We start from the raw sequence: 12643 nt of genomic DNA on the forward strand, positions 1-12643 counted from the left end.
GTTATCATGATACATTCTGGGTGCTACGTAAGTTTGTTTTATAGGCAGAGAATAACTGGTTTATCGCTCGGTTATAGGTTTTTGTCGGTTATTTCTGCGCATGAACAATGATATTTTGATTCCATGGTGCTGCAGTCTAACAGATGACTGCGAAGTCTGTCGTATAAAAACAGAAGGTCAAGTTTCGATAACAGAATGTAGCACCTAGGCTTTGCTTTTTTTGCAGATAATTTCCGTGCAACAAGTGCTTAATAAGCTATTATACAGTAAAAATGTTACTTGGGAATCCACTGCATTGTATTTTTTACATTTTTCAGACTAAAACGCTTACATTTCAATTCATGAACGTTGACTGGTTTTGTTTTATCGTTTGTTTTGACAACTACGGGACTGCGTCGGTTCTAAAACGGCTCGAATGATTTGCAAAAAAAGTAGCTTATAAACTTAACTTGAAATTCGATTTAAATTAGACGTGAAATTTCGTGTTCAATTTCGAATAAAACTTTAAGTCAAAGTTCAAGTGCGATTACCGCAATAATTCAAAATAATGGACGCAGTATTTCAGCAGCTGAAATGGAAGAGAAGAATTCCATCAATTGCTAATCGTCTCTTTTAAAAAGAAATCCACAGATCAATGCCGTCTAATTTGAGATGAAAAGAGCCTAGATTTTACAAACTATTGTTCAAATAATTATTCTATATGTGCAGGTTGCAGCTCGACCTTACAGGTGGCAAAAATTAAGAATGCAAAAATTTCTTTTAGGAACGTATATATTCATTTGTCCAGAATGATAGGACTACCAATATCTTGTAGTAACATTCAAACAACGAAAACTGCCAGAGGAAGTATTCGATTCGAAAGACGAATCACATCGCGTATCAAATGTCAGCATTTGTGGCTCGAGTGGCACGTTTTTAAAAGGAACCGAAGGATGCCACAAACAGAGACGTTCCTTTTAGCAGATTTCTATTCTCAAAACTACTCAATCACGTTGTTATTGCGAAATCCAGTTTCGTTAATAAAACATGTCTCTTCCTTGACGAGCACGGCATATTCCGTAAGCCAGAAGCCGGAATAGATGCGGCATCAATCGTTCCATTTGATGTCAACTAAACACCAAATCATCCTACCAAAGGGACAACAGTGCAATAGCTTTCCTTCTGACCGACTGGTGTCATCGCCGCTCGTGACTCGACACCCTATTCGAGACACCATAGAGAACAAAATCTTCGACAGTAGCGATTCGAAATATCCTAACTTCGGGAGCTAATTGGAAAAGCAGTGCTCATTTTCCAAAACTCGTGTACAGTATGTGTCGAAGGGATCCAGAATTTTCTTAAGGAAAAATGTAAGCAAATCAGAAAAACTATGCTCTACTTTATGGAATATTTTTTAAATACTTTTTCTTGATTGAAATATTATTAATTGAAAACAAAGAAGAAAAAACTATTTTAAAAATGTTCCAAGAATTAGAATATGGTTTATGCGATTTTTTTTTGAAATTTTCTACGGTGTGGAAAACCTTTCCAAACTGATATTTTTGAAAAAGACCCTGATGCCAATATGAAAATTGTTTCGTATGGTCAAAGCATCTGCTGCCAAGTGCGTCTGCTATGAATTCACATTCACATTCACTAGTGGATTAACACCTTTCTTTCGGTTCTTTACCTTTGTCGGGATGGAGTTGGCAGGAGTAGAGCATAGTGGTGGGTGGCGCTATTCATTGACTAGTAGGTATGGTAATTCATGCAGTTAGGCGCTTCGTTTCGCGACGCGGATCTGCAGCAGTGAATCCTACTCGAATAATGAGACGTGTTTCACTGCTGCTAGGAATGTTTGGCAATGAGAGAGATAAACGAAAGAAATTGAACACTGGATATGACGTTTAAAAATAACGTTTAAAAATATGCTGAAAGATTATTCCTCCTACAATGCCTCATGTGGGAGGCGTGTGAGAACGGTGGGTGAGGTCCGTAAAAGTCGAAAGTAGAAATAAACGGCAGACCATCACCATCAATTGTTTAAAAAAAATGTCCCAAGGCAAAATGATATGCTTTAGGACCGTCCAAAGCCAGGAAATACTGGTCTAAAATATTCCTTAAAAAAGCAAATATGCAAGGCTTGGACAAAATCGGAACTGTTTTAAATTTAAAACACTCGCATTTCAAAAACCAATCATTATATTAGCTTATGTGAGCATCGAACCAGTATCAATTTAATTGCAAATCTAAATAAGTTAGATCGCACCTGTAAAACAAAAACAACGGTTTTTGTTATCCTAAGCTGAACTCCGGCTCTGCCATAATCCCTTTCGCAAATCGATCGGAAACTTCGTAGACTGTCGAGATGGAAAAGGTTATTATCCACTTTTCGGCATCGTTGGTTGCTAGGAAATTAATCAGTGTTTTTGTCGTTACCGATATGATGAACTGTCCATTGAACCGTTCTTATCGACGTGTCACTGGGTAGGACTTTGATTTTTCCTCGAACGAATCATTTCTTATTTTCTTCGAAGAAACTTTCCAATCAAAGTTGTTTTTAAAGGGGCGTGTGAAACTTTGCGTTAAAATTACTGTCACGGAGTTCCACTGTGCAAGGTGTAAGGCGAAGAAATCATGTGGAAATTTCCTAATTTGGGCAGTTGCCAAAAGTTGCTCATACCGTTGCTGTTGGAGGCCGTTACTGTGAAAACATTTTACTAATGGAAAGCAATAACTCATTCTAAAGTTTCTAAAGTTTCTTGTACTTACAAGGTTGCATTGATTGGGACCTTGATGCTGTTTGTTTTCACCACGGGGACCAATTTAACTGGACTGGACGAGAAGCGATGTGCCGAGAAAAGTCACCAACCATTAGGGAAATGAGCAGTTAGCATTACACGGCGTATTTGATAATGGAAATAAAACGAGCAGCATTAATTGCTGCTGCAGTACGGGGATAACAAAGCGTAAAATTGTAGCCGCCCGTCCGTCTCGTCGGGCGCTCGCTTACTCAACACGTTGAAGACTTATTTGTCTAATTAACGACCTCCAGGGAATGGTTTCATTCATTAGATTGTGTTAATTGTTAAGAAATACTTTTTGACATAAACAATTGATGTTCCATTTTCAAGTTTGTTCAGAACAAGGAAGTTGATTAATAAATTTTCGTTATTCCTTTCATCATGCTAGGGGTCTTCCTTCCCTAAGGAAAGGATTATTATCCAGTGAGGAACTTTCTATAATGACTAATTGTTTCTTTTCTCGAATCTTCGTTCCAGTACTGGTGCATTGGGCTGCACATCTTGCTGAACTATCTGATGCTGGTGAACTATCTTTGGATGTTCTGCGAAGGATTGCATCTGCATCTGGTGCTTGTGATAGTAAGTAGAAGGTACTTGACTTGACATGGACAGTGAAGCGAAGAAGTGTGCTAAAACTGGTGTCCTTTAGATTGGTGCGACTCGAATATTAATTTCAATCTAGGGGAAAAACTTTTTTAAGCTTTCTAGAACTAGAAAGTTTTTGCAAGTTTCTCCCACTCACTACTTTCGACTGACATTATTAGCAGCGTTATCTTTGATCTTTGAAAGGTGACGTCCATTTATCAGTAGCGCTTTTGAGAGTACTTAAGATGAAAAATTACTATAAAGCGTTAAGCACTTTAAATATGAGGGAGACAGGGCGCGAAATAGGCAATGAAAGGTTAGGAGGTCTACTAAATTATTTGAAAAATCGTTATCTTTTTATATCAGATTTCGATTCTTCTTGCCAATATGAAAACTTATGCTTGAGTCTTGCAAGCTCGGTAGCGTAAATCTGCAGAAAATCAGACGGAAAGGAGATAAGGTTGGAAAATTCCTGAGGCTTCGTGGTCCGCAGCGCATTTCTGCCACACAAAGATATCCACAAACCACCTGACCACTACTGGCTTATTTCAAAGATTTGGGAGAAGAAAAAGCTACCGGAGGAATGGACGGAATGAGCTGATTGTCCCATCTACAAAAATTGTGATCGGCTCGACTGCTGCAACTATCGTGGCATAACACTGGTAAATGCCGGCTACTAAGAACTCGCCCATATCGCTTTACGCCGGCTGTCACTGATAGCACAAGATTTCGTAGAAAATTATCAAACGGACTTAATGAGGGTTCGTGTCACTGCGGGCCGAATTTTTGCCATCCGACAGATCTTGCAGAAATTGTGGGAATACAACGTGTGCACGTAACACATCTTTATTGATTTTAAAGCAGCATGCGAGACAGTTGATCGTAATCAGCTAACTATGGCAGATTATGACGTACACGGTTTTCCAGACAAACTGACACAACTAATTAGAGTTACATAGGATCGAGTGATGTGTTTCGTGCGCATCTCGGGTCGGACACTTTCGAGTTCCTTCGAAAGTAAAAGCAGTAAAAGTAGTTCAGTAAAAGCAGCCAACTTGTAGACTTCACTGAAGACTTTGATACCACATGCCGAAACATGCTGCGGATGATATTTGGTGGAGTACAAAATAAAAGCAGAGAGTGGCGAAGGCGTATGAATCACAAGCTGCATGCACTGTTTGGAGAAATTCCCATCGTACTTTTGGCGAAAGTCGATACGGTGGGCTACGGTGAGTCGGACACTGTCGTAAGGATGATGCTGGACGATAGTGTGACGAAAACGGTTCTCTTCAACAATTCCAGCGGTACCATGAACATATGGACCCAATCTCGGTAGACCCAGAATATCCTGATTGGTGAAAAATTCAGCTGGCATTTCTGCATCCTATAATAATTTACGAGTTCTTTTGAACTTCGAATGTACCGAGTTTTTCTAGCAGATAGAGGACCAACCAGAGCTAAGCGATCGATCGTCGATCAAGCACCGTCGGCGAATCTGTGGTTATGCAACATCAATCTCATCGGCTAGCAAGTGTTGCCAGACTTTGCTGAAGAAAAATCCTCAGTTTTACCATCGGGGTCCTTATCACCGCAAAAAGGTTTATAATTTCGTTTCCTAAAAGAGGCAAAATTTAATCACATTTTAGTATAAATGAAGATTTAACCGACAATTGCGCTTCACTTGAAGGTTTGTTTGTAACATCTGCCTTTCTGGCAGCTATTTCACATTAGCGATTTGTTGTCATTTCTATCGTTTTTTTTGTGGCGGATGCTTTCGATGGCTTTTGCCGTTATTTGTGGTCATTTTTTAGCAGTTCTAGTCACTGTTTGGAATACGCTCGGCCATCGGAGAGAAATTATCTAAGTATTGCCTGGCCAAATATCGACGAGCTAAGAACCAGTTGACCACGATCATGAGAAGGAAAAAGCGCCAAAAGGAGGACAGTGATGGTGAAGAATTAGAACAACTATTCCGAGCTAATGACACGCGCAAGTTTTATGAGAAGGTGAACCAAACTCGGAAGGGCTACACACCGAAACCTGACATGTGTAGATGGAAGCAGTTCTTCGACAGATGGAAGCAGTTCTTCGATGAACACCTCAATGGCGAAGTCTCAGAAGGAGGCGGAACGGAAATTAACCTGGGAGCGCGATATAAATGTTCTAGCACCTAGTCTCCAAGAAGTCAAACGAGAAATCGGGCTACTGAAGACCAATAAATGTCCCATCTACAAAAAGGGAGATCGGCTAGCCTGCTGCAACTATTACGCTGGTAAACGCCGCCTACAAGGTACTCTCCCAGATCCCGTTAGGCCGGTTGTCACCGATAGCACAAGGTTTCGTAGGAAATTATCAGGCGGGTTTCATGGGGACTCGCGCAACTGCGGACCATCTTTATTGATTTCAAAGCAGCATACGATACACTCGATCGAGACAAGCTATGGCAGATAATGCACGAACACGGTTTTCCGGATAAACTGATGCGATTGAAGAGAGCTACATTGGATCGAGTGATGTGTTTCGTACGCATCTCTGGGACATTCTCGAGTCCCTTCGAGACGCGGTGTGGGCTGAGACAAGGTGACGGTATATCCTGCATGCTGTTCAACATCGCTTGTGAGGGGGTGATCTGACGAGCGGGCATCGAAACGAGAGGCACGATTTTTACCAAGTGTAGCCAACTTCTAGGCTTTGCAGAGGACTTCGATATCATAACCAGGAACTTTGCGACAGCGGAGGCAATTTACGCCAGACTGAAAGCGGAGTCTAGGAGAATTGGGCTAAAAAGAAATGCGTCGAAGACCAAATACATGAAAGGAAGTGGCTCAAAGGAAACAAACGCGCGTCTCCCACGGACGGTAACCGTTGACAGCGATGAACTAGAAGTGGTAGAGGAGTTCGGAACTGCTTGGGGAGACTCCCATAGTACATCTAGCAAAAGTTAGCATGATACGGTGGGCCGGACACGTCGTAAGGATGCCGGACGACAGTGCGACGAAAATAGTCCCCTTCAACAACCCCACCGGCACCAGGAACAGGAGGGCCTAACGTGCACGATGGCTCGACCAGGTCGAAAGCGATTTGCGACTTCTGAGACGACTAGGAAATGGGCGACGAGTGGCCCAAGACCGAGTTGAATGGAGACGAGTGTTTGAAACAGCACGAGCCACCCCGGATCTATGCTGAAGAAGAAGAAGTCACTGTTTGGCCGTCATTTTATCGTCTCTCCATCGCCCTTTCTGCATCTATTTATAGTCTTTTCGTCGTTTTTATTGCCTTGATATTTTTTAAGTTTCTTTAGCGTTTTTTCATCGCATGTTTTTTATAACGGAAGCTTTTGTTATAAGCAACGGTGGGGACGGTAGCAGAAAATAATGAAACAAAGATGTTGATAGCGTCGAATAGAATGTGACAAGGCGTGAAGTGGAAAGAGCGGAAAATTAGATTAGCGGGAGGGTCATTGAAGCAGCGCTTCAATATACCAGACCTTACTAAAGATCAAGACGTTAAAAAGTCAAAACACGAATTTGGTCTATCGTATTTTTGCCTACTCGTCATCTTTTTGACATCTTTCCATCGTCTTTTTGCTGACATTTCACCGCGCCTTTCCGTCGTGTTTTTGTCTCCCATTGGTTGTTGCTGTTTTTTCGTCGTTCTTTTTCCGTCTTTTGATCATCTTGTTCTTGTCTTCTAGCATAATGTATGCTTTAAAAAAATTACTGATTGCATGGACTAATGGACTAATTTATCAAACTCAATTAGCTGTCTTAATTTTTTTTAATCACCATCCGAAAAAAGTTCATCTTTTTAATGCATACGTTAGCTATGTTGATTATTTTCGTGCACGTCGTCTTTTTGAATTTTTTATCGTACTTTCGTCGTCTGTTCGTCATTGTTTGACTACTGTTTTTAACTGTTTTATCGCTTTTTTGACGGCTTTTAGCCGTTTTCAGAGGCTGGTTGCAGTTTCCGCCACTATATATAGCCATTTTGCTATTTTTTCATCAGCTTTTGTTATCGTTTCGCCGTTTTTTGTTTGTCATTCTGTCGTTGTGCTATTTGTAGTCAAATGAAAAACAAAAATGTTGTCTTTTCGTTGTGCAATTCACATATTCGTCATTTCAAATTGGTTTTTTCTGCAGGTTTGGTCGCTTTTCAACGACTTTTTGTCGTATTTGTTAGCTGTTATGAATAAAACAGTTTGCTTTGCTTCTCCCTTGTAAATCTTATGGGAGAGTTTGCTCTAACTCTTTTTTTTCATACGGCCTATTGTCGCTGTTTTGACTCGCTTTTGTCTTTTTATTGTCATCATATATTTTATGTTATTTCCGTTGTATTTTTATTTTCTTTCATCGCCTTTTCATCAACTTTTCATCGTATTCCTGCCACGTTCTGCTCGCATACACACCTTTTATCACCATTTCTTCGTTGTCGTCGTCGTATATTAGTTGTTTACTCATCGTCTTTGAGTTGTACCGTGAACGTACCATATTCTGCGCAGTTAAGACAGTTTTATGATTCTTTCGCTATTCTAAGTATTCTAGATTTAAATTAACAACGTGGATAGCCTCAACGTGTAGTGCTACGGTCTATAATATCTGGTAAAAAATATGGGAATTATAAGTCGACCAACAATTGAGTATATTTTTCGTTCTGTAAACTTATCCACGGTGCCTAATTCTGCGTACTTTCTTGCCCATGTTCCTAATTCTGCGCATGTTTGCTGCTAATTCTGCGCACCCAAAAAGTGAAAATAAATACTTCTGCCATGCTGTTTATGTTTTTATACGCTGAAAGCACCCCAAAAAATCCGGCATTAGCCATTACCATAATTAAATCCATGATCCGGCCTTCTAGTGCTGTCCGGGTGGCAAAGGAATATTGTTATCATTTTGATTGCCTCACTGTAAATATTTAATTCTTGTTTTCTGTATACTGAACATTACACTGAAAACTAATACTACAAATTGTGTTATCATGTAGAAACCACTTCCCCAATCTCTTCTATTAAAAATAGAAGACGTGGTTTCATGAATTGGTGCTCGTAGGTTCGGACCCCGAGACACAGCACAGGATGCCAATCAATGCAAGTTAAAGATTCTACTTGAATTTTCTTGCCTCTATACCTCAGCCATTTGGGTGAGGTTGCGTATTCTTTCGCGATTTCTTCGTAGGATACATTACTGCGCAGAATTTGGAACATGAATAAAAAATCTGTGCCTAAATCTGCGCATTATTGCATCGCATTTTTCCAAGGAAAGCAATGCATGCAATCACTCTTATTGTCTAAAACATGACTAAAACTAATTATTCTTTCTAATTATGCTGGGTGATTTGATCATGCAAAGAATTTAGATCATAAATTTGTAAATTTTCTAGAAGGACAATCTTAGCGTTGGTGCTAACGACGATGCTTTCTGTCATATAAAATACTTTCAGTTTCACGTTAAATTATTTCGCTCTCAAATATTATGGCCCGTTTGTGAATAATAGCGTAATATTCAACAGACATTTATAAAAAAATAACGCAATGATCATAGTTATGCACATTGTTACAAAATACCTTTATAAAGAAAAATGCGCAGAATTAGGAGCGGTCACGGTATTTTCTGACGACTTAGATATTCAATAGATTTTAATAAATTCATAAAATGAGTAAAGCTAATTGATGCAAACAGGATAAGCATTCGTGCCACTTGGTTATAGGGAACAGCCTTTTTAGCTTGATAGTAGTAAAGAATTTGAAGCTCTATCGCACTGCATAAATGTGCCATTTTTCACTGCTTGTAGCGTACTTGTGATTTTTGTAAGTGAAATAAATTTTCAACGGATAGGGATTTATCCGTAGTTCTTTAAATGGAGGAATTTACTGCAGGCCTACGGGTCAAATGCTCGTATCTACGGGTTTCCATAAATTTAGAACTCTTCACCATTTTCTAATATAACTTCAGCAGTGCGATAGAACTTTAAAATCCTTTACTACTGTCAAGTATATTCGCTTGATTCGTTGTTCTTACTTATGGCGCAATGATAATAAAAGACGTTGAAAAGATGACAAGAAACAAAGAAAAGACAACGAACAGACGCCAAAACAGCAACAAAAAAGTCGATAAAAACGACACAGAACACGAACACAAATACGATAGAGAGGTGATAAAAAGACGACGAATATCAAAAAAACAACAACAAGAAGCCATCGAAAAGACAAGAAGTAGATGACTGAAAGAAGAAGAGGCGGCGAAAAGACGATGCAAAAAAGGGCAAATATACGATGAAAAGACGACGACAGAGAACACCAGTGTAGCAGCAATAAATGCAAAAAAGGCAATGCAGAACTACTAAATGGCGATGAAGAGACCATAAAAAGACGGTAAAATAGGGACTAAAAAACAACATGACAAAAAACACTTAAAAAAATTCAAAAAGGCGGCAAAACACGCAAAACACAGCAAAAAGCTGGCGAATATATGACAGAAAGACGACAAAATGTCGACGAAAAGATACCAAACAGCGACAAAAATGGTAAAAAAGCCGTCAAAAAACTACCGAAAATTAAAAAACACGACAAAAAATATTTAAAAAGCGCCAAAAGTACGATAAAATATGCAAACAATGACGACGAATATAGAACAGAAAGATGAGAAAAGAACAACGAAACGACAGCGACAATAAAGAAAATAACATATTTGTTGTCTTGTTTTACATGCCAATAAAAACAAAAGACGATGGATCATGAAAAGACGAAGAAATATGCAAAAAGAAAGACGACGAATATAGGAAACGACAGTGTGAAGAAAACAACATTTGGCTGTCTTTTTTTACATGCCAGAGGGGCATTGGGTTAAAGGGCCAGTGCGGCGGTCTTAATGTTCGTCTTTTGTGGCTGTTTCGGTTGTCTTGACAACAAACAGGGCGACGAGAAAAGGTGCCCAAAAGGTGATGAAAAGACAACAAAAAACGACGGAACGATAAAAAAAAAAGAACGAGAAAAACTCGACAAAATGACGACAGAAGACGATGACGGGGCGCACAGTGGGACCATTCTGGAAAAAGGCCGGTCAAAAGTCTTTTCTCGCTTTTCCTGATCGTTTTTGGCATCTTCGGAAAAGTTCCTTAAAAAGTAGTCTGCATCTGTTGACATTTTCATACCATTAGATATTAAGGGGATAACATATTTAAAAAAATTAACTTTTTATTGGAACTAGATAGCATGTTCATGTGTTCCGCAAAGTTGTAGAACTTTGAATTTCATTAAACATTGCTGAAGATACTAAGTATCTGCATGATGTGTTTTGCGAGTTATAATCGACTTTCTGTCGTGACCCCCTTAAAATCAATTTATTAAACTTTTTGTACACAAAACCTCATCTAACAAATTTGACATGTTCTACAAACTTTTTGATACTATCAAAATACGTTACTTTCTAGAAGGTGTAAATATCGTATGTTGCTTTATTTGCCTTAAAAATTGATTTGAAGCATAAATTTTACCGTTTTCACAAGTAGTTTTTTCCGTAAATAGGCTCCTAATGGCAGCTAAAGTTAGCATCGCTTGAACCGCCATATAATATAGTACAAGTGTACCAAAAATCACGGCCGGGTCTGTCGGTCCTTTTTTATTGCTTTTTGTGTTCGGTTTGACGATGTCGTCGTTAGTGTCATTTTTGGTAGAGCCTGTTACTGTTTCAATGACTGTTAATTGTCTCTTCAAAACCCTCAGTCAAAGGCTACATCTATTTATAGTCTTTTCGTCGTTTTGTATTTCGGTTTTTTGCCATTTTTGGCATCTTTTAATCGTTTTTTGTCGTCTTTTCGCCTACTTGTCTTCACTTCTCCGTCAAATCTTTTCGCTGGCATTTCACTGCCTGTTCGTCATTTATTTGCCGTCGTTTTATCGTCTTTTCATCATCTTATTATTATCTGTTCGCCATATTATCGTTGCTTTTTCGGAACCTTTTCGTTGCCTTTTTGTCAACACTTTGCTGCCTGTTCGCCGTATTTGTTGTCTCATTGCCATTTCTCTGTTGTATTTTTTTGTCTTTCCATGGCCCTTTTGCCAAGTTTCCATCGTATCTTGGTTTTTAGATATTTTTCTGCCTTTTTCGATTTTATTGTCATCTTTACATAGTCTTTCGTTCTTTGTTGTTGTTGTTGTTGTTGTTGTTTTTTTCTTGTCTATCCGTTGTTATTCATCGTCTTTTTTACGATGTATATTGGCCATCTCTTCGTTGTCTTTTTTGTATTTTTTCGTCGGTTGGATAGTAATGAAATGTATCTTTCCCATTTTTTGTTGTGTTTTTTTGTCGCAGTTTCGGCAATCTTTTTGTCGTCTTTTTATCGTATTTTTGCCATATTTTTATCATTGAACCTTTGACTTTAAATCAATTTTCATCAAAATTCCGCTGTCTTTCGCCGTCTCTTCGTTGTCTTTTCTAGATATTTTAGTCACCTTTTCATCACTTCATCGGGGAAATTAGCAGTCATTAACTTCTCCTCGGAGAACCCAATTTCGGAAGCAGTTTTTATGCCCAACAGCGGGGTACTGTTTATAGAAATGTAATCACTGCATTTTTCTTGCCAATCTAAACACAGCCAATACATTTTCATGAATAGAACTTTTGTTTCGAACAAAAAACTACTTTTTAAATTTGCGGAATCGATGATGACTGATTTCACCTTGAATGTCCAATAGTTTTTATTTATCGCGTAAAAAGAGCATATTGAACATTAATAAATATAGAACAAGGATTCCTTCTATTTGATTATAGAGAACAAGCTTATTCGCTTTATTTTGAAGTTCTATAGGCCTACAGAAATCATATTAGGGACTGTCAAAATGTGGTAAAAATTGAAAATATTTTGCCATTTTGCCGTACTCCAACCAGGGAAACATTAGTATTACTATTAATGTAAAAAAAATGTAAATATCACTACGATCAGAAAGTGAAAGCAGAGAAGTGAAGAATTTCAAGCAAATCTTCCATTTTTAATACACTTCTCATTAAAGTAAACTATTCCGTTCGCTTCTTTCTCTCAGAAAGAAAAAAGTTATGCCTTTCGGGATATTATTCACTGCATGTAGCGTACTCGTGCTTTTTGTCACTAAATGAAACTTTCAATCTTTTCTGTAAAGTTTATGAAAATCCGTAGATTTGAGCACTTGATCCGTAGGTCCGTAGAAAATTCCGAAATCCATAGAACTACGGATAAATCCGTAGACCTGGCATCACTGCCAACCAGACGCGTCGCTAACTTGATGAGTGGGTTTTGCAGTC

General features: G+C 38.7%; 1 protein-coding gene across 1 annotated transcript in view; it reads left to right on the forward strand.

The window, feature by feature from the left end:
- LOC128743270 (calcitonin gene-related peptide type 1 receptor-like) overlaps positions 1 to 12643 on the forward strand; it is a 120333-nt gene that overhangs the window by 92070 nt on the left and 15620 nt on the right. The window contains exon 7 of the mRNA XM_053839814.1: positions 3261 to 3362. Coding sequence (XP_053695789.1) covers positions 3261 to 3362 — 102 coding nt within the window. The remainder of the gene's footprint in view (positions 1 to 3260; positions 3363 to 12643) is intronic.

Source organism: Sabethes cyaneus, chromosome 3 (genome assembly GCF_943734655.1).
Source record: "Sabethes cyaneus chromosome 3, idSabCyanKW18_F2, whole genome shotgun sequence".
Taxonomy (NCBI): Eukaryota; Metazoa; Arthropoda; class Insecta; order Diptera; family Culicidae; genus Sabethes; species Sabethes cyaneus.